This window comes from Panulirus ornatus, chromosome 22 (assembly GCF_036320965.1).
Source record: "Panulirus ornatus isolate Po-2019 chromosome 22, ASM3632096v1, whole genome shotgun sequence".
NCBI classification, from domain to species: domain Eukaryota; kingdom Metazoa; phylum Arthropoda; class Malacostraca; order Decapoda; family Palinuridae; genus Panulirus; species Panulirus ornatus.
In genome coordinates this window covers 16,744,553-16,768,200 of record NC_092245.1, presented here as the reverse complement: position 1 = coordinate 16,768,200, position 23,648 = coordinate 16,744,553, and the positions used below count along the sequence as shown (strand labels likewise).

Genomic DNA, 23,648 nt, shown 5'->3' with positions numbered 1-23,648 from the left:
TAAGCCTTTGTAGGTCAAATCCGGTAACACCAGCATGTGCACTTTAAAACCTCAGTAGATAAGTCAAAAAGCACCGGAGAAATGAATCTGGATGGCTTTCTTAGCAGGAATATACATATTCTCAACTTGTGTGCTGCTGATTCTTAAAACACACACTATAAAAGTCTTGGGTGAAATTTCTTTTGGCAGCAATTTATTTTGCCAAAAACTTATTTGTATAAGGACTTCGACCGCAGACCAAATTGGATGTTTTTTGAACAAGATTTTTAGATTGATACAAGAAGTTTAATCAATTCTTTTGCTTCATCTTCGCTGTTTATGCTTTTTTCGATGCGTCACATAAAAAAATATATCAATTACAATTGTCCAATAAATAATTTTTTTTATTATACCTAATTGTCCGTGCGTTTTTACCGGGGGTAGCGAAATAAAGATAGATAATAAGAAAAATAAATCATTGAAGAGGAAAAAATATTAAGCAATTATAGAGAACATAATTTTTTATGGATAAATCTTCTCACGCACATACATGATTTCCTTGAAATATCTTTTTTTTTCGTCTATGTAATGAATTTAGTTGAAAAAAAAATCTGCGACATTGTCCACATTAATCTTTCTATCTTTAGCAATAGACTTCGTTCTATTTCATATCTATATTCACAACAGGGACTCAAGATTTATATTATAAATTATTTGCTACTTTTTCATCAGCAAAGAAAAAAATAGATATGGATTCTGATTTCTATACCACACAGTCTATACAACAAGATAAGTAACTTCTAACCTGAAATATAGCTTCAATATACTTCAATTTAGAGCATTTGAAATTAAACTGGCATTTTAGTTCTGATCTATACCAAATAATTTGTATCAAAATCAGTTTTGAGACCCTCTTTACCTCGCTGAAATATATTATCAAAATCAGTTTTAAGACACTCTTTATCACGCTGAAAGATATATCATCAAAATCAGCCTTAAGACACTCTTTATCACGCTGAAATATATCCACATCAAAATCAGTCTTAAGACACTCTTTATCACGCTGAAATATATCCACATCAAAATCATTCTTAAGACACTCTTTATCACGCTGAAATATACCATCAAAATCAGTCTTAAGACACTCTTTATCACGCAGAAATATATCAGAAACCCATTTTTTTTTTTTCAACATGACTCACACCTGCTTTTAATGACCTGCAACACCTGGTCTCACGACTCATTACACCTGCAAATCATGTGGAATAATCTGTATGAGTGCGTAGGAGAGACGATGGTTCACGGTAATATACGTGAGCATAAGAGTACGAGGCCTCCCTTTTTCTCTTCCTAATCTAAGCAGGTCATCAGATCAACATCTTATGGTTTCTACGAAGTTCAGAGTCAAGGATGCGGTGTACAGATGACGAATGACGAGAGTGGGCTTCGAATTACGTATGACAAAACATGGCGTCATTGTTCGCTCATTACGAATTACGAGAATGGGCTACGGATTATACGCTTTATGAAATACGTGCTGCCACGGTTTACTGACTATGGATTGTGTAGAATGGGGCTACGGACTGCAAATGATGGGGTATGGTCCACGGATCGCGGAGTGAGAGAGAGACGAATTTTTGGATTTCAGGGAGACTTTGGACAACGGACCACAGATTGCACATTGTGTTGCTGACTGCTGTAGCTGAAGAGAGGTTAGCTTTTCGTACATCATTACGTTAGATTCGTAATGTCCGTCTTGGTTCAAGTATGAAGCGAAATGTAAACATCTAATGATAAATATATAGATAATCGAGTTCCAAACAAGGTAAGTATTTTCACTGTTTTGAGAGCAAGAAATTATGCCATTTTAGGGTTGCTTTTATGGGCATTGTAATCAAAGATTTGCACTAATGCTCCAAAAAAATAAACGTCTTTTTTGGATGCAAGCAGCTTTGGAATAAATAGCTAAACAAATTGATATGCTAATATTCTTACAAACATATATATTGCACACGTACATACACATCAATACATATGTGTGTGTGTGTGTGTGTTTGTGTGTGTGTGTGTGTGTGTGTGTGTGTGTGTGTGTGTGTGTGTGTTTGTGTATTCCAGGATGTTGAAAACAGTGCGGCAGCAGCAACCACAGATCTCCTCCCACCACACAAGGTTGTTGGGATCATAAAGATAATGACACTGTACTGTAATTCGCTCCAGCCTTCACCTGCATAGTCGTGGGTTGGCAGCCCTCGGGAGCCATCCTCATCCATCATGCACTAGGTTAGGTCTACATGGCCCTCCCATCGGTGCCTAGATCCTTCCAACTGCAGCCTCCCATGACGATTTTATGATCTCTCTCTCTCTCTCTCTCTCTCTCTCTCTCTCTCTCTCTCTCTCTCTCTCTCTCTCTCTCTCTCTCTCTCTCTCTCTCTCTCTCTCTCTCTCTCTCTCTCTCCCCTTTTGAGCTTAGAACGTTACACAAAAGCAAATCTAATCTTCATGATTCTGATACACAAATTAGCTAAAGAATGACCCTCATTAACATTTACCACCGACACGTTCCATTCTTCTCGTGAGATTCTACGTTCTTGACTTTGTATCTTCTTACTGTCTTCCTCCACATTTGCCTTAGTTTTATCCACCTTCATGGCTACTTCTCTTTGTTCCCATCACTTACTAGTGTTCCCCATCCTCTACATCAGTGATTACTCCAGGCCCCTCCACAACATCTTCCCAACATCAGCCATCACTCCACTGACCACTCTTCACCTTTCCATGTCACCCATCACCAAATGCCTTCTCTTCAGTCCCTCATTTTCCAGGGTCATCCCCATCCTTCCTATGTTCTATTTAGCTATCACCAGTTGCCTTTTCTCATTTCTTGCCCCACTACTGTGAGCAAGCCTCTTGGCCTTGCCCTTCACATTCTTCATTACTCTAGTTTTTTTCCTCCTGCCTTATCATCTATCACCTATAGCAATCTTCCTTCGCCATCATCATCTAACGCCAGTCTGCACACCAGACCCCTGCCACCTCTCCTACAGCTACTCCCCTCATCATCGAAGTCATCACCACGGGACTCCTCCCAAGGTCTTCGTTACATTCCACCTCTACCTTATTTCCCTACATCTCCCTCAGGCTCTGTTTCTACTTCCACCGTATTTTACTCCATCACCCTCCACCGCAACCCTTTTACTCATTTCTCCATCACACTCCAACGCTTCACCTCTTCCTCATGTCCAACACCACCTGTCATTGCTACTCCCTCCCCGTAAATCCCATGTCTCCATTACACTCCACCAACTTCCTCTTCCTTCTATCTGCATCACACCCCCCCGCTTCGCACCACCACCCACCCCCTCTTGCCGTCATCCACACTACTAGCTTCCTCCTACACACCAGCACTGGCCATCATCACTATCCTCCTTACCTAGAACGAGCTTGTCCCTAGTGCTATCACCACCTTCACCTCCTCCTCCTCCTCCTCCTCCTTCTTCAGGAGAACCGGCCGTACCGCAGTGTATTCATACTTATGTTAATGACGTACCTATCTGATTGTCAGCCACATCGATCATGAGGAACGTGTCTATTTACACTGTAACACGTTGTTCTACGACCAGAGAGAGAGAGAGAGAGAGAGAGAGAGAGAGAGAGAGAGAGAGAGAGAGAGAGAGAGAGAGAGAGAGAGAGAGAGAGAGAGATGTAGTTCAGTCAGTCACTACTAAAGCGGTCAGAGGGGGGGAAAAGAACTGAGGTAAGGGTCTTGCTGTATCAAGACGAATATGTCCGGCGAATTCTAATTACCATCGCTGAATATGTAGGGATGTAGGTACTCCAGAATGGCATGTATTTTAGAAGCGGAAAGTTATACTGATTTATGGTTTCTTACAGGATTTCTTTTATGAAGAAAAAGGTGTACACATTACCTACCATAGCTAGGGTATGGTAGGTAGGATACCCAGCTTCCACAAAAGTGGTAGAAGTTCGAATCCTCCTGTCGAAGGGATTTATATAGTCTATAAAAGTGCACTCTCATTGCGTTACATACATACATACATACATATATATATATATATATATATATATATATATATATATATATATATATATATATATATATATATATATATATATATATATATATATATATATATATATATATATATATATATATATATATATATATATATATATATATATAATATATATATATATATATATATATATATATATATATATATATATATATATATATATATATATATATATATATATATATATATATATATATAGATAGATAGATAGATAGATAGATAGATAGATAGATGGATAAATCTTGAATTGAAATATGTTTTGGGGGACGCACTTAATCACATGGTCAAATCTGTACACTCCAGTAATGATTACATGTTGTTGAAATGCAAGCAAAATTATTTTTTCTCATTACATATATAGGTCCTGAGGGCAGGGCCCTCTGATCACTCTCTCGCTCGTGTGATTTTCAAAGGCACGTGAGTAACGAATCATGAAATTTACGTGGGCTACACACTGACCAATACATTTCATATATATGAAATGTCTCCTCATTTTTCCAGACACTGATGATCGAAAATGAGATCGTGTACGAGAGGAAGATAATAAGGAAGAGATAGATACTATTTAAGCTGTTGACGGAGAATAACAGCCAATAAAGTACTTGGAATACTTAAACACTTGTGAAAATAAACACACTGATATCTTTCATCCTTGAAGTAGAAAAACCTCATCTCAAAACACTACGAAGCGTTCTTACAATCGGACCGAGTCTGTCTCTCTCACATCTTCGTGAGACGGTAGAAAACCTTCCACAAATCGCATTATTGGCACACACCTTAGAGAGGCGTCATTAGGTTTTATGACGTGTCCTCCGTAATGATTACCGTATTCCTGAGCTGCTTAATACAGTCGTAAACAGCTGAGAACAGGTTCCTGTAGGAGGGACGGAGTACGGAGGAGGAGGAGGAGGTAGCGGCTGGATGGTCGGGCCGCATACCCAGAGACAAGAGACAGAGAGATAGAGGAAAGGGAATTCGTCGTCTCTGTTGCAGGTCGTTTTGTGCTTAGTGAGTTTCTTGGTTTTCTTAGGGCGTTATGTTGTACGACGCTGGGGTAACGCTCTGGTGATTTCTCTGTCTTTAAGAAGGTTCGTTATATCCATATAACGATTCCTGGCTTTCGAATCAGTAACCTTGTCTTGATTGACAGTAATGATTGAAACAGATGTTAAATACTCAGGGTAAGATATGAGAGGGGAGGCCAGACGATATATATATATATATATATATATATATATATATATATATATATATATTATCACTGATTTACCATAATGCAATTTGTAGTACAGGATTCTGTTGGCCTAATATGTATATAATTCTATTTCTTTTTTTCTGTTGTGAAGATAACACTTTAGATTGAGTTTTTGCATATCCTCTACTGAGGTTGTCATTTGTTCTGTCAAGATAACATGTCAATTCCGGAATCAATACTATTTTCCACAAAGCAGGAGATGATCAACACGAAGCAGGTGAATTGTGTTGTGTTTGCCATCATACTTAAAACAGAAATAAGAGAGAAATTAAAGGGATACATATTTTGATGGATATATAGAGACTAGCAGACAGAGAAAAAGAGAAAAAAGTAATTATGACTATATTTTGACAAAAGAGAGGAAAAAACTAAGAGAAGGAACTGGAAAGGAAAGACCAGGAATCTAAAAAGGAAATGCAACAGACAGGATTGCCAAAAAGTGAATCTGAGAATGAAGGAAGCCGCTTTGATTTCGATTCCGCGCATGCCCACCACGTCTTGGAAGCCAGTACCCAACCCAGGAGGAATTCCCACATACCTTCGTCTACCCATAGCTAGTCCATAAATACCGAGCCTTAGCTGGCTAATCTCTGGATCTCCTGACGAGGAGGCTACAGCTAGACGGATGCCTATTACCTTTGTTTAGATCTGGGCATTCGTCAGGACCTGCCTGACGGAGGCGGCCACAGGGGGGAACAACGAGGTCTCACTTGGGTTCTCCTGTTGGACGATTGGATGTAAGAGGGATTGTGTGATGGTGAGTGCTGGAGGAGGAGCTCGTATCGAAATGATGGTGGGTACCTCCGGGTCTTGGCAGCAAGGACAGGATGGGTTAAGGAGGAAATAGAGCCAAAGAGAGAAAGAGAGAGAGAGAGAGAGAGAGAGAGAGAGAGAGAGAGAGAGAGAGAGAGAGAGAGAGAGAGAGAGAGAGAGAGAGAGAGAGAGAGAGAGAGAGAGAGAGAGAGAGAGAGAGAGAGAGAGAGAGAGAGAGAGAGAGAGAGAGAGAGAGAGAGAGAGAGAGAAAGAGAGGAGTGGGAGAGCCAATGTACATAGATTATTGTTTTCCTTATGTATTTGTAGGTCTTAAAAAGTTTTCTTAGTGTGTATACATTATTACTTACTGTAAGATTATATTGTAATATCATTCTGTATTTTTCACATTAAATTGTTTAGTAATCCAAAGATGTTGACCCTGATTCGGTTAAATATATATATATATATATATATATATATATATATATATATATATATATGTGTGTGTTACGAATCTGTTTCGTACGTAATATCTTAAATATGAGTGTCCGTTAAGAAACGTAAACTAGAGATTCATATGAGTTTTGGCGGTTGATCAATATATATATATATATATATATATATATATATATATATATATATATATATATATATATATATATATATATATATATATATATATATATATATATATATATATATATATATATATATATATGAAAAAGGCATTCTTGACGTCTTTATAAACATTTATGTTACGTTAGTGTCACATCTGTTGGACACCTGACTAATTATCAGTTAATGTTTACGATGTTTCACCAGCCATTGATTTTATCTGTCTATTCGTTCAGAGGTATAGAACAAGAGAACTTGAAGATATACGAACGATAGATTATATATATGTCATAATATAATGAACTACGGTAAAGATAACTTCTCTTTACCAAAGGCAAAAGGTATGTCTTGGCACGAAGGCTGGAGAAGCACTGAAATACCACCTCATACACAAGCACACATCTTCCCTTGCTCTTCATAGATGATAACCTGAGAAGAGATGTTTGTATACACTGCGTTTGAAAAGCTTCAGATCATAAGTGGAGTTGGGGGAAAACATGGCTATGATAGAAGGTACTGGGACGAAAGGAGAGAGAGAGAGAGAGAGAGAGAGAGAGAGAGAGAGAGAGAGAGAGAGAGAGAGAGAGAGAGAGAGAGAGAGAGAGAGAGAGAGAGAGAGAGAGAGAGAGAGAGAGAGAGAGAGAGATTGGATGATATTCGAATATAAGGGGTTTCAGTACTGTATAAGGCTTTTAATACATGAATAAGGGTGCTTCAAGAGTGTATAAAAGGTCTCAATAGTGCATACGGGGTCAGTAATGTCTTAGGTGTTTCAGATATGTGTGAGGGGGTTTCAGTAATGTTCAGGTGGTTTCATTAGAGGATTTGAGGCTTTAGCATCTTAATCTTTATAGTATATTTCTTATTAGGTCTGGGATAACATCATGGCTGTGCAGATAACGATAGACAGGACATAGAGAGAGACTAGTGTGAAGGGTGGGAAGCTGAACAAAAACAGACAAAAATATGAGGTGAAAATGAAACGAAAACAGATAAAAACATGAGGTGATAATGAAACAGAAACAGACAAAAACATAAGGTAATAATAAAACAAAAACATAGGTTGTGATAGAGACTGAAAGAATGGTATCGAGGGTAAGAGAATAAGAGAGAGACAAAGACAGACTTGAAAAGAGACAGAAACAAGAGAGATAGACAGAATTAGACAAAGAGAGACAGACATAAACAGAAAGGGAAGCAGACAAGAGGACTGAAATACAAAAGACAGACTCAGAGAAAAGCAGAAACAAACAGAGAGAGAAACAGAGACAGACAGACAGAGTAGGCAAGGTACAGGAAGAGCTAATGTCTCTGTTTACTCCTGGTTCCCACCCACCCCAACCCCAGCCCAAGACCCCCACGAAACCTCTCCCCCACTCCTCCCAAGAAGTCAGTACTAACACAACGTCCTCCAGCCCGCTCCTCCTTCCCTCCAGTAATCGAGGATTACATTTCTCTGCTTACTTAGCCCGGGTGTGTGTGTGTGTGTGTGTGTGTGTGTGTGTGTGTGTGTGTGTGTGTGTGTGCTCTCTCTCTCTCTTACAATGGCGATTTATCGCTCGAAAATTGTGAGGTAATGGTGTTAGATTTCTTGGAGCAGTCTATCTTTTCCCCGTTCCCTATTATCTTCATGATTCCGTAGTCAGCTGATTCTCAGGAAGCCATTGATAATCAAGATTAAGACTGCCTTCAATTATTTCAAACCGAGAGATGATTATTATGTGTTTCTTTTTTAGCCGTTGGTCTAAATTCTCGTTTTTTCCCGAAGGATACTCAATGGTAATATTTACAGGTGAATATTATTGTAAGCGTAATATAAACATGAACTCCTACAAAGGAAAAAACAACCCTGTCACAGCTGAGGTATGAATACGGGCAGAACATATCCTGCTCGTGCTGAAGATCAAACATAAACAAACAGGAATTCTGGTTTGCCTGCTTGCGTCCTGTTGTTTTCTCCCCTATTGTGCAATCTTCACGTACAAACAAAATTTATGACTTCCTTTGTCCATCGTGTTTTTCGTTTTTTTTCGAGGATGTCGCCTTCTCAAACACAAAAGACAGCAATAATCATTAATTTATAAGGTATGAGATATTCTTTATGAGTTATACACTCCCTTTTTTTTCAAACGTATCAATTCTTTGCTAAGATAACCAAGACGCCGTAATTATGATTAACATATTGCTCTTACTATTTGTATCGACGAAAGGGATCCTTGATAAGTGTGATAAGCTGTCTAATTATGGACATACACAAATAATTATTTAAATATGTCATGAAAGAGAAATGTATTCAAAATTTTTCACTAAGCATTTCCTGTTCACGATATGTATTGCTCTTATTTACCCCGATGGTGAGAGAACAGGCGGGGTAGATGACCCTTTGAGAGTAATGCGTTTGTGGCTCCGTCTCTACATTAGCTGTGATGCGTCTCACGACCCAAACTGGTAATTCGAGACTCCTCCCTTCCTGCTCACAGTAACGAGAACACTAGACCCTGAGAGACGAGCCTCGAGGAAGGGTGCGACCTGCTCTGGTTTACGACACTCTGGTATTTGTTGCTGAGATCGCTGCTGCTGCTGCCACCACTACTACTGGTGGTGGTGGTGGTGGCGGCGGTGGCCGTCCGCCGCTGGAGTTAGGGAAAGGGGCGGGAGAGGCAAGCACCATCGGCTCTCACACGCTTTACCTCGGCTCCCTCCCTCTCCCTCTCTCTCTCTGAACACTCGCGCGGTATTGAAATCTCCTGAAGGAGATGGAGCGACCTTTTCCCTTCGCTTGCGATATTTTCGTGATTATCGCCCTCTATTTGATCACTGGTTTATCGGGGATATTTTTCCTGTATTTTGGTAAATTTCCTCAAGGCTTTCGGAGCGAGTTTTGTGATGAGTGAGGACCTTACCTGAGCCGGCGACGTGGATTTTCTTCATCCAGGGGTAGATGACGGGCTGGCCGTTAGCGTCCAGCTCTGTGACCGTTTCCTCCGGGGATCCCTCCACGCCTCCTGCGCCCATGTGTTGGGCCATCTGGGCGCCCATGCTGCCGCCACCGCCCGCGCCGCCCGCTGAGGGGTCCGGTGAAGCCACGGGGGACCGGGGCGGCACTTGGTGTTGCTGTAGGGGGCTGTGGCAGGGGGCGATCTGGGGGCTGATGTGGGCGGCCATGGGCTGATGCTGGGGCATGACGCACGGCTGCTGGTAATAGCCCGCCGCATGGTTGTACTGCATGGCATCGCGCCCATACTGCATGCCAGCCTGGTGCATGCCATGGTAGGGGTAGTGCTGGGCAGGGTTATAATAGTCACTCTGTGGAGGGATGTAAGAGTTCTGGCTGTACTCCTCCGGCGGGGGGAACTTAGGATCCACGTACGGGCCCGAGTTCATCAAAAACGAACTCATCGTCATTAATTTTTGGTGATTTGGACCCAAATAATATTACTTGCGAGTAGTGCCTGGACGGTCGGTGGTGACTCCTCCTAGTACCGACAATTAGCATACCACGTGACCTGCGAGCACCAATACGAGGGGCTCGGTGTGACCCGCGCTGGCTACGTCACCATGATTAATGAATGGAGAGAACGAACCACCAGGGCTGGTCGGCCTCTGCGCGCGTCCCGAGCCGACCACCCGACCGATCGCCACAAGTCCCCGATAAGCACTGAGCCCCCGGGGGTGGAGTTCTCCTGACGACGGGGCAGTAGCAGCTGTAAGAGGTTGGGGGCGGGCACCTGGGCGAGGCTCTGGGCACCACCACCTGCCCCAAACACCTACTCTCACAAGGCACACTCACTACACTGATCGATGGCCTCTGTTCACGTGTGCTTCGTCCAACAGCCAGACGATGATTGGCGTTGATTTACTGCCGGCCGGGCCCCATGTGTGTGTGTGTGTGACCTGCGCACTGCCACTGCGCACCTCCAGGCAAGGGTTAACATGCCCCCCACCCTCCCTTCACCCTCCTCTTCTTACTTAAGACGAGTGTGTGTGTGTGTGTGCGCGGGCGATGATTGGCCCCCCCAACCCCTCTGTCGGATCCGCCACTCAAGTGGGTGTACTTGGTCTGCCTGCAGCCGCCATTGGCCACACTTGGTCTTCTGTTGACGACGGGAACACTTGGACCAATTTAACCCCCGAGGACGCTCCGACGTGCGAGGTCTTCCAGCGGCGACGCTTCTAGTAGCGGCGTGCGACCCAGAGGGCGCCTTCCGTGACTCCAAAGGGCTGTCGCCTCATCACCGTGTGCCGCAGTGACGCCTCTGGAGTCGTCGCAAGCCGGCGCTGTCGTGTGTGGGTGTACGTCTCACACAGCGGAGGCACTCCGTCCGTACGAACGACCGTCTCTGGCCGACGCAATTAGCGAAGTGACAGAGGGCGGGGGAGAGCGCGAGTGAGCGCGCGAGGAGTGGTGTGTGTGTGTGTACGCGACCGAACAGTAAGAGGAGGAGGAGGAGGAGGAGGAGCCCCGGTGATACCTCACCTGTGAAGGCGGCCGCTCCTGTTCCCCGGGCCAGCCAAGCTCCCCTGAGACTTGCTAGTGAGAAAAATTAAGCGATTGTATCTGCGAGTGTTCCTCCCACATACCCTCGTCACGTCCCCCAGTGTCGCCACGACTCCTGCTCGACATGGTGCAATTTTTTTTTCTTCTTCTTTTGTGGCGTTGGTGTGCAAGGTATTCCTCCTCGATCCCACTTGCCCCGCTATGCAGCGTGAGAGCAATAGCGTGCGCCAGCCAGTGTGCTAAAAGGCCTTAATGAAGGAAATTACAGGTTGTTTATCTACGGAGGATGGTAATGAATATTCTTAACAGCTTCGAGTGAAGTGTCGCCGAGGTAAACTCGTATGGTGGCCGAGTGATGCAAACGATAAGGTTAATAATACCCCGCGGAAGCGAGTGGACGTGTTAATTCTTATTTACGACCTGTCTTAAAAACGCAACAGTGTATGGAGGGAGTATGTCGGCTAAATGGATGATATTTTATCATAAGCTTTGGTGTGACTGGTCAACCATATTGTCCCTGAGTTATCTATGTTTCTCACTCCCTTTTACTTTTCTCATTTTGATAATCCATCTCATCACAAAAGAACCTAAATTTCCAACAAGCGGCGAAGTTTTATTTCTTTATAAAAAAAAAAGCACCGTCCCGCCCTCACTCGCATGCAACACAGACCAAGAGAAGTCCTCACTCCTCCCGAAGATATTGTACAATGCAAAATTGTCGCGCAGACTTTGCATAATGTGTGGTTTTGCCTCATTTTGCATAATAAATGGTTCTGGCAAATTGCTGCTTACCAGCGGCTGCGGACGGCGCGGCATTTCGGGAAGCGGGCCCCCGGCGACGGAGGCCGCACCGGGCCAGATCGCTCCCCAGGTTTCCATTCCCGCAAGCGGCATTAGACGTCGGTCGGAAGTCGGCGGCTGGTGGTCCTCCAGCACTAGTCATTAGCTGTAAGCTCGTACCTCGAGACCACACCAGCAGCCATCGGGTGTCGATCTCTCTGTTGCCAATCAGTCAGCCAACCAACGGTAGCATGTGTGTGTGTATGTGTGTTAGCTCTACCTCTCTCCTCCTACTCCTCCTCTTCCTACTCCTCTTCCTCTTCCTCTTCCTCCTCCTTTTCTTTCTTTGTATCGTGTTCCTCTGTGTCTTCATGTATAAATCATGAAAATATCCAAACGAGTGTTCAAGCACCCAAATACCTCAACCACACCTCGTTGATAAGTAACGGAGAACCACACTGGTCTTACATTAATGTTAGTATCTTAACCCACTGATAGTCCACACCCTATTCCCCCTCTCCCCTCTCTCTCTGCTCCTCCTCTTCCTCCTTCTATTGTTGAGCTCCTGTCTATAGTTCTTGTGTTTAACGGTTGTTTGATCAACTACAAACCTCATCCACACCTCACTCATGAATATCAGAAACACAAGACCAACAGTCCCATAATTTCTACTCCTTCACCCCCTCCTGTGTACCTCATAATATTCTGTAGGTCAGTAGACCATCCGTCAAGGGGCTTCATTGCCTTAAACTCGCCTGGTAACTCTGTAACTCACTGTGTTCTGTCACTCCCTCGTATTCATCTTCTACCCTTCACTATATAGGGGGAGGGAACGTTACTCAACATCTTGCGAAATGGGTGAACTCACCAGTGATTCATAGGTCTTCATCAACGAGCGAATTCGTCACACAATCTTCAAGTAGATTTTCATTGTGTGTGCTACTGTGTATAATAGATTAGCCCAGTGTCTGTGAAGATAGTTCAGTAAGTGCAAATGTATGGGGTATGTTTAGATACATAATAGAGTTATGTAGGATCGAAAAACAATCAGGCCAACTAGTCTTTCACTAGAAATTACTGTTAATGTGTACGTAGCAAAAGAGAAAAAAAAAAAAGAAATTGATATGTCATGTAAAAACATCGTCCTCTTGAACATACGTCTTTCCTCAATATCTGTGTCGCGTTTAATAGCCCTCAAACATCTGCGCGACAAGAGAAGACGCGTTAAAAGAATTACCTTAACGACTCGCAGCAGAGGTAGGCTATTTATTACCTTAGCGGGTGGACGAATAGTCCCCAAAGGTACAGTGATCGCCTCTTACTTCATTACACTTTTTTTTTTTCTCTTCTTCTCCTCCCTCCCTCCTTCCCTCGCTCTCTCTCTCTCTCTCTCCTGACGACCATCTTACTCGTGGTGTTATCTTACGAGTCTGTTGTCATCAGGCAACATAGTTCCACTCAGGTGTAGTTTTATGGCCTGGTCAAGTGGCGTGGCTCCAGACAAAGGTTTCGTGTGGGTGTTCTACTTGAGGTCTTTCATTTCATGATTTCTTAATTCACAGTTCATTTTAAGGATTGCTGTGAACACACACACACACACACACACACACACACACACACACACACACACACACACACACACACACACATACAATATATATAACTATATATATATATATATATATATATATATATATATATATATATATATATATATATATATATATATATATATATATATATATATATATATATATATATATATATATACTCATGTCATATACTGTCATGAATATTAGAATGTTGTTTGTAATTCGCTTATTGTAATTAATGTTGCCATATATATATGAAATAAACTATAACATCTTGAGTGATTTCTTATTATAGACACCTTCCATTGTTTAACCTTTTCTTTTTAAGTAAAATTTTAATACATGTATGTGCCGACCCTATTCAGTATATATACAAATATAAATCAATATATATATATATATATATATATATATATATATATATATATATATATATATATATATATATATATATATATATATATATATATATATATATATATATATATATATATATATATATATGATTTTTCCTCAATTTCTACATAGAAATTCTCTTTTAGATTAAAAATAATTGATTTCATTTGTCGCTACTGAAGAAATTGCAGCAACTCGGAAATAAATTAGTAAAATGATAGAATAGATTCTACATCAGTAGATATGTAAGCTCAAAATATTATTCACAGTCAGATATATATATATATATATATATATATATATATATATATATATATATATATATATATATATATATATATATATATATATATATATATGTAAAAGAGAGAGAGCACTGTCATCAGCATTATCATCAACAATTATTACTATTACTATTATCATTATTGTCATTATTATTATTATTATTATTATTATTATTATTATTATCATTATTATTATTATTATTATTATTATCATTATTATTATTATCATTATCATTATCATTGTTATTACTATCATTAGTATTGTTATTATTATTATGATTATTATAATTGCTATTATTATTATTATTATTATTATTATTATTATTATTATTATTATTATTATTATTATTATTATTATTATTATTATTATTACTACTATTATTATCATTTTTATTATTATCATTATTATCATTATTGCTATTATCATTACCAAGATATCATCTATTGCATTTCTAATGTATTAGTTACTACTACAATCGACATAACCGACCCCTTGGGGGATGGATGAACAGCTTGGTTGACTGCGGACCGACTGCAGCAAACAGGATTCGAACCTATGGGCTTGAGGTACAGCGATCGATATTTCTTCTCCATTCATGACAACAGCATCAAAGGATTTAAGTTAAAATATCATGAATGAGGTCTTTATGATTAATAATGACACAATATATGATAATCAAAGGAAACTGAGACATCTAGAAATGCTGATTGATTCCTTTTTTATTAATGGTAACTGAAATATAAAAAAACTTATCATTAAAAACCAGAAATTGATTTCTTCTTCCTTTATTATCAAGAGACGAGATATGTAAGAATATAACTCAGAGTCTAGAAAAAATAGAAAGTAGAGACATGTTTTCCTTCTCTGACCTTCAATTCTAAGCAGTACAAATCCTAAGAAATATAGTATTCCTCACTTCTAGGAAATACCATAAATAGGGAAAATGAGCCATTGTGAATAGGAGGAAACTGAAGACAGAACAAACCCTCAAAATAGAAAGGCAGTCCCAAAATAAAGGGAAAATATCTGACAAGAGAATATTGTATTGTTTTTCTGCTTTTTTGGTGTGTCTCATAAGGGGTTCTGGCTGGGCTTTGTGAGGCGCGACAGCTGGTCTCAAGATGTTATTAATTATGTCTCCCTGATGGTGGGATTTATATTGGATTCTGATGTTTCTCTTGTCTCTGACGCATTACCTCCCCTGTTGCTCGGCGGCTTGTCCCAGGAAAGTGTTTTGTATATATATATATATATATATATATATATATATATATATATATATATATATATATATATATATATATATACACATTTCTTTGATGGTTTCAGAGCGTTATGGTGTGACTATGAGGTCATCTGCATATGAAAGGAGTTTCACTCTCTATTCCGTGGGATGTGGTAGAAGGTCATGGGCGAAGAAAATGAAGTGGGTTGGGGAAGGAAATGCTCTTGAGGATTCTGGTTGGGCAACGAGCTATGAAGATGTCTAACACTTCTATTGTTATTACTGTGGAAAGTTGTTTCAAGTATCTGTTGGCTGAGGACGATGGTGTCGAATGCCATGTTGGTGTCTGATGCCACTTACACTGTTCGGGAGGGGGTTTGTGGTGGAGATTTGAAGCCAATTAGAATTTGCTGTGTGAGGCTTGTGTGATGTCATTTGTTCTAAAGCCATGATGTATAGATGAAAGGGAGATAACCTGATCTGATTCTTTTGTAAATCGGTTTTCAAGGAGATTGTGTACTGAGTGCAGCAGTGTGGTGGTATCTTTAAGAGGAAGGGAGTTTGAGTACCTCAGGATGGATATCATACTGGTAAGATTACAGATATATGGGATTTTTGTCGTGTCATCAGGAATATCTGAAGATATCTCTGCATTTGAAGATATCCATGTGTGTATGAGCGTATGTATATCCGTGAGTGGCATTGCAAGCCAACATTACACTGGATGCAACTTAGGAAATCCAAAAATGCACAAAATTTCTCCCAGATGCTGCTTTTGCGAGACTTTATCCAATACAAACAATGAACAAGGATCACGTACCTGCGGGCGAATAGAAATGTGACATGCAGATAATATCGGTTTTTATTGGTTTTACACGGCCCTCGAGTGCACAGTGGCATTACAAACGGATACCCCAAGCCGAGTTGGGACCCATTCATCAGTATGCACTTGAACGAATACGCAGCCTGCCCGGGCTGTTCTGATTCTTGATTGGCTTATCAGGCGACGTGGGTTGGCCATTAGGTAATCACCATTGTCTTGAGGGGAGGTCATGGATCCCCTATTCAGATGGCTTATCAAAAGGGAAATGATGTATGTGTCTCTGTACTTCCTACCTAATGGTTTGGCCTTCTTCATGTTGATCATCTAGATTCTCTCTGCCTTATAATTACTATAAGTAATTGATTTATCTTGTGAATGATTCTCTTTTCCTATATCTTGGTATATATATTTTTTCTCTACATTCCTGGAAAGATTTCAATCACATATGCTTCTGGAAGGGATGATGGACTTCCATGCATTTTTCTTCGCTTGACGTAAAAAGTGAAACGTAAATTCACACTTCCAAACATCGTTTCAGTTCACTCTCAAAAGCAGGGCAAGATAAGTCAGAACTTATAGTGACTTTAAGGCCTAAAATCTCATATTTAGTTAGGGCAGGAAAGACCTTTCCAGAGAAGGTCCTCATCAAACTAATTCTCACAGGTAATATAGTCTTTACTTACCCCTTGCAGCTGGTCGTAGCCTTATAGCACTATACTCACCCACTTCGGTCGATATACTATATGATTGTTTCTCTCCACCGCACCAGTATATGAATCGCCACTTTGATATCATACCCACATAACCACATCGCACCACATTGTGCATTTTCTTAAAAGGTCTCAGTAGACTTAACGTTTTCCATTCTTGATATGAGGACTTCATGATACTTCACCTCATCTCCTTCGCTTTCGAAGGGCCTAGTTTTTCTATACTCCCGTCCTCTCTCCTACAGTATGACTTGCAAAGAGCTTATCATTCATCATCACTACAGCACCTCTCACCATCCCATAACGCTACCCACGATTCACAACACAAACCCACCTGCTCGCAAACACAATCCTAGTGTTCGACAACACCGCCTCTCCACAACGGCGTCCTTCACTCCACAACCCCATCCACTGTTCCACAATACTATCCACCAAGCCTCACCACAAACCCATAACTCCACAAAAGCATTTACAACTCCAAGACACCTCACTACAGGAACAACACGCTACACTACGACACAAAACCATTCATCACTCCAAAACTCCACCTACCAGTCTGCTACACCACTCGTTACTCCACAACACCATCCACCACAACACAACACCATCCATTACTCCACTCCTCCGTTCACCACTCTACAACACCATCCCACCACAGAACAACACCATCCATTACTCCACTCCTCCGTTCACCACTCTACAACACCATCCCACCACTATCTCACAGCAACGTTCATGTAGACTACAGTGTACCAGCCAAACTCCTGTGTCGCGTGAGTACATTTGTACACAACTGCATCATGACCACTCATCGCTACTCACCATCACCATTCGCACATCGTCCTATCCCATCACTGGCATTCATCACTACTCACCATCACAACTGTCCTATCATCACCCTAGCAATACTGATGTACCTGGGTAGTTCACTCTATCATGTACTAGTAATATCCAACACCTCTACAATGACACCATATCATTAATGCTGTAAGACTATCCTTTATGGCAGTTACACATAACAACACACTATCACCAACACTATCACCAACACTATCACCAACACTGTCACCAACACTATCGCCCACACTGTCACCAACACTACTGTAACTTTTCAGATTTCCTCGCCACAGACAATGCATTGTAACGTTCTATGCTCATTGATCTCCACTACCACCAGCACCACCAACCAACACTCCCTCACCATCACCACCACCATCACCACCACCGCCCACACTCCACCAGGCAGTACTGGAGGCCGGGTAACCACACCACCTCACCAACAGCTTGGTGAGATTCGAACTGTTGGTGCTGATGAAGAGTGTCTTTGTTCCGCGCAAGGTGTGGATTCATCTCCCCCTTCTCTCCCTCCCTCCCTCCCTCCCTCCCTCTCTCCACCACCACTAACCACCCACTACCACCATCACTACCAATAAATGATCTCGGTGTCTCCTACAGCAACTGTCTGTTTAATCCCACCTTGAGGAAGCACTGAAAAAAAAAAAATAAAGTCTGTTTTGCAGTCTGTCACTACGGTCTATGTCACATGAGGAAAAAAAAAAAAGAAGTTCTTTAAGGAAAGTTTTTAGAAGCACAATCTCATGGCAGAACGAGGGTGAGAGGCGCTCGTGTTACGATGAAAATGAAGATGATACACCAGAGTTCTTGTGGCGAGGGATAAGTGGGTAAAGATGAATACAAATGATGGTCAGCAATGAACATCCCCCCAGACCAGCCACAGACAGATCTCGTCTACACAGTCATGTTGTGCTGCTTTTTCCTTTTCTTTTCTCCTTTATTGTCTACTTTTATCCTTTATTGGCTTATGCCGGCCACCTTCTGAATATAGGGAAACGTACATAGCACACACACACACACACACACACACATACACACACACACACACACACACACAAGGGGTACTGGAGCTTCCACAAAATGACACCTATATTGATACCTTCTATTAAAAGTCCTGATATTTTTCTTTTTATCTTTTTTTCTTTTTTGCCCCAATCATCCCTTTCCTATACATCAACTTAAGTGAAGCACTTCTAGTCTTTCCATCCCTTTTAGAACAACGAGGTGCCATATTGGTGTGAGATGACAATCGACATAACAAATGTTGCGAAATGATTGCTTTTAATGGGATGCTAATCAAAGGTCCGACGTCGACACCTGCCTCCTCTGTGTCGAGTTTCTGCCGAGTCACTAACCCTCTATCTGGACAGCCCTCCTCCCTCCCTCCCTCTCTCCCTCCTCATACCCTTTCCCTCCCCCTGCACCGCCACAACACACTCCACCTCCCTCCCTCTCCATCATCATCCTTCCCCCATACTAAAGCAAGAGTTACTCACTCTGTCAAAGATTCTCTTTCCCTTCCACTCTCCCTCACTACTTCCTTCCTCCCTCCCTCCCTCCTTCCTCACTATTTCTTCCCTCTCTCCCTCACTACTTCTTCCCTCACTATAACCTTCTCCTGCCAGCTCACCACGCCCTCCTTACCAAACCCACCTATCCTACGTGGGCGAAAGACCCACCTTAACCCACCAGCCCCACTTGTGTAAAAGACCCATCTCATTCCCCTTCCATCCCCCTTTACCAACAGTCGACCTATCTACCCACTCCAGCCGGAGGAACTACCCTCCTCTCACCAACTTTTCCCCATATGTATAAACGACCCTCATAAACTTCTCTCTCCTTCCCTCCTCCCCCCCAGCCAACAACCAACCCACTCCACAACTCGCCCCACCATGAGCACTTACCAGGTAAACCCACCTGTCACAATTGCGTAACATATCCTACCTACGTTGGTCAGACGTTGATGTCGTTCGTATCCCTCCACAAAGCATTACACTGGTGCTACACCTGCCGCTACTTCACCCATAGGTTTACATGTGTGTGTGTGTGTGGTTTGGTCGGACACTTGGTGCATGTAATGGTGTGTATAGGTAGGTGTGTGTGTGTGTGTGTGTGTGTGTGTGTGTGTAGAGGGAGGAAGATGTATTCTGTCGTGCTAGTGCTGAGTACTATCGCGGTATGATATTCATACATTATATACATAAAGAAATAAGTGTTTGGCCATCGTATCAGACGATAATAATCAAATGGAGGATAACGATAAACCATCTTTTATTATGCACATAGCATAACCAACCACAACCTTCATGAAGCATCACTGAAAATAGATAAGCAATATCGTCATGATTCACGGCTTGACCCATCGCTCTTCGTTGGAGGTGTGTGTGTCTTCATCATCCGCCTATTGTCATTTCTTATCTCTTCTATCTACAGGTGTTTCCCTATATCTCCACATCCTATCTTTTCCTTTCGAAGGACAGTCACCGATTCATTCAACGTGCAGAGATAGCGTGTATCAATGTATGCGGAAGTCTAGAATGGAAGAAAAAAGTAATGTTGTTTACTTTGGGGGTCCGTTTTGATAAAAAGAACAGCAATGAGTCATCTACATTCGGACACACGTACCATTTTGTAATAATGATATCACCAGGTACCCGTTCTCGGTGTGTGTGTGTGTGTGTGTGTGTGTGTGTGTGTGTGTGTGTATACAAGACCCTGGTCAATGAGTGTATCTTTCAGTAGTCTGAAACTGTGCATTTGTTCTCATTCTTATACAAGTATGAAAACTGATGGTGTCATCTAGCTTCTCGATCAGTGTTATGAAATGCAAGTCAGTTATGCACATAACCTTACACCACTCAGGTATACCTCTCAGACCTTTGTGAGGTCATCTAAAAGTGAAGTCTATCCCTGCCTCAGCGAGAAAGAAACTGAGGAAGAAATACCAAAAAGGCTAAAAAAAGAAAACATTTGAAGGTAGAGTACTAATATCATTTAGCCTTTACAATATAGATGCTTGGAAAGTATATGGACTAAAGAATTCTTATCTAGGCGTATTACATTGTCTCCTTATCACTTGACAGATCTTAAAGCACTTCTGATAAAGACGCGATGTATTATGGCCCAGTGTAACTAACAAACAATTTTTTGTATATGCCAAGATTTATTAAATCATCATTCATGCGTTTAACAAAAGAAATTAAGTGTCTTTTTCTAATAGAGAAATTCTTCGTAGCAAATACACTTTGAGGTAATAATTAGACGTAACATTTTTCCCAAATGAATGAGATGGTATGAAAATAATCATCGTGTGTCTAGGTAAAGCATATATGCATAATAACACATGACAGCGGGTGACAGACGATGTCTTCTAGTGTAAGACTATCTTCGTCGACTGTTGGTGTTCAAAAGAAATCGTCCCGTCGTGTCCCTGGATCTTCCAGTCGTACTTCTGGATCTTCCAGTCGTACTCCTGGATATTCCAGTCGTACTCCTGGATCGTCGCATCGTGCTCAAAAAAAAAAAAATAGATAAATTATCGCTTCCTCCTCATGATCTCACAATTAAACGGTAGTACGTGAGATACGTCCATGTGGCTCATCCGATAAAGATCACCTTCGCACAACTGCCACACTGGACACTCCTGTGGTAGGAGAGAAAGAGGGCACAGTCCAGGGCAATGGCCTTAACTTGCCAAAAAAAAATCTTGGGTGTGGTGTGGGAAGCAAGCAGAGACAGGACCCACTACCAACCGCCAGCCAGCGCCTCTCCCGAACCCCATGATTAGCGTAAACGAGGAAGTGCTGGTGGGTTAGGTGGGTGGTAGGAGGCGAGGAGGAAGAGGAGGAGGAGAAGAAGGTGGTGATGATAGTGGGTTCGGTGGGTAACTGGTGGTACAGTGGGTGGTGGGCGTGGAGAAGAAGGAGGAGGAGGAAAGGGAGGTAGAATAAGTTGTGGGTTAGGTGGGTGGTTGTTGGTGGTAGTGGATGGTCATCGAGTGGGTGGTGGGTTAGGTAGTGAGTTAGCTCTCGGATTGGGTGGGTTGGAGAGTAGATACTTCCCCGGCTGTTGGCAACATTCCCTCGGTCACAATTGTTTCTTAACAGTCGTTCAAATGCTTCCTCCTTCCTCTGGTCTACCGCCTCCGGGACCAAGGATTTGTTTCAAACAACCTCTGTGTTACACTGTGCTCGAGATCTCGACAGTGTAAAGTCGTCACGTTGAAATTCGGAAACCTCTTCCTTAAGCATTACAGGCATTTCAATTGAATAAAGTTGCGTTTAAAGAAACCTCCTTACTCAAGCTTTACCGAGATTTCAGTTGAATAAAGTTGTTGCGTTTAAAGTAGCCTCTCCCTTAATCTTCACTGAGATGTATCGATTGAATAAAGTTGTTGCGTTTAAAGAAACCTCTCTCTAAAACTGTATTGAGATCTCGATTATATAAAATTGTTGCGTTTAAAGAAGCCTTTCTTTTAAACTCTGTTGAGATCTCGATTAAATAAACTGTTTAGTTTAAGGGAATCTCTTTCTTAAACTCTAGTGGCATTTTGATTACCAATATTGTTGCTTTTAAGGAAGACTCTTAAACATGACTGAGATCTCGATTTTTAAAGGAACTTTAGTCTTATACTTTACGGAAATATTGATTAAATAGTCACTGCATTTAAAGAAATCTATTTTTTTTTCTTTCGAACGCAGACAAATTTCGATTAGATAAATTTGTTGGGTTTAAAGAAGTTTATGTCTCTTAAACTGTCCTGCTAAATCTTCAAAACATAGTTTTACTAAGATCTTTTTGAAGCAACCTTAGACTAATTTTTCTATAATTATCTTCTGCATTGACACCTGAGAATGATGAAGATGAGAAGAGGCTCTTTGGCGATGGAAGGATTGCGTAGAAATTGACCTAAGCTCAAACGACTGAGGAGGTCATGCCAGTGGGAGAATATGTTGTGTTGGGAGGTCATACCACACTGAGGAGGTCATGCCAGTGGGAGAATATGTTGTGTTGGGAGGTCATACCACACTGAGAGAGGTCAAACCATTGTGTGGGGAACATAACAATATCTACAGACTATGTTTTGTCACAAGTTTACACTAGTGGAAGAGTTGAAGATTCTCTCTTTACGGGCCTCCGTGGTATAGTGGTCAGTCAGCCCACAGTTCACCCAACCGTTCTTCCTACCCTTAGGGCTGGTAGATAAATTAGGTGCATATATATATGTGTGTGTGTGTGTTTGTGTGTGTGTGTGTGTATATATGTATACATTAATACTTTGTGATTATACATAATTGTTACTTTCGGTTGAAGGTAAGAGTTTGTCGCAGAAAATGACCGAGTCTTCTTTAAAAACGAGAACAGGGATAATCACCCTCGGAATAAATTACGAGCAACAGGCAACGAGGAGATATAAACTACACCAACTACCCCATTGTAACCCCGCCCACCCGGACGTGTGGAGGTTTAATGTCTTCGTTTATGGATGGGGGAGAAGTAAGGGCCCGCATGTGTGTTTGACACACACACACACACACACACACATAGATATATATATATATATATATATATATATATATATATATATATATATATATATATATATATATATATATATATATATATATATATATATACACATATATATGATGTGTGTGTGTGTGGGTGTGTGTGTGTGTGTGTGTGTGTTTTAACAACTGACAAAAGATACTGAGCAGTTATCGCCCTTATGAAACAAGGACTTATGGATGAAATCATCTCACTCTGACGCCGCAAGCAGAGGGTGTGG

At 41.3% G+C, this 23,648-nt stretch overlaps 1 protein-coding gene across 2 annotated transcripts in view; it reads right to left on the bottom strand.

Annotated features, from left to right (window-relative positions):
- The window catches only part of LOC139756579 (homeobox protein Hox-A4-like), a 37,840-nt gene extending 24,225 nt beyond the window's left edge, over positions 1-13,615 (bottom strand). Inside the window, exon 1 of one of the 2 annotated variants that reach the window (XM_071676207.1) lies at positions 9,600-13,615. In XM_071676207.1, the coding sequence (XP_071532308.1) occupies positions 9,600-10,101 (502 nt within the window). In that variant the 5' untranslated portion in view covers positions 10,102-13,615. The remainder of the gene's footprint in view (positions 1-9,599) is intronic. The other variant, XM_071676206.1, reaches the window with a different exon arrangement.
- Between the last annotated feature and the right edge of the window lie 10,033 nt (positions 13,616-23,648).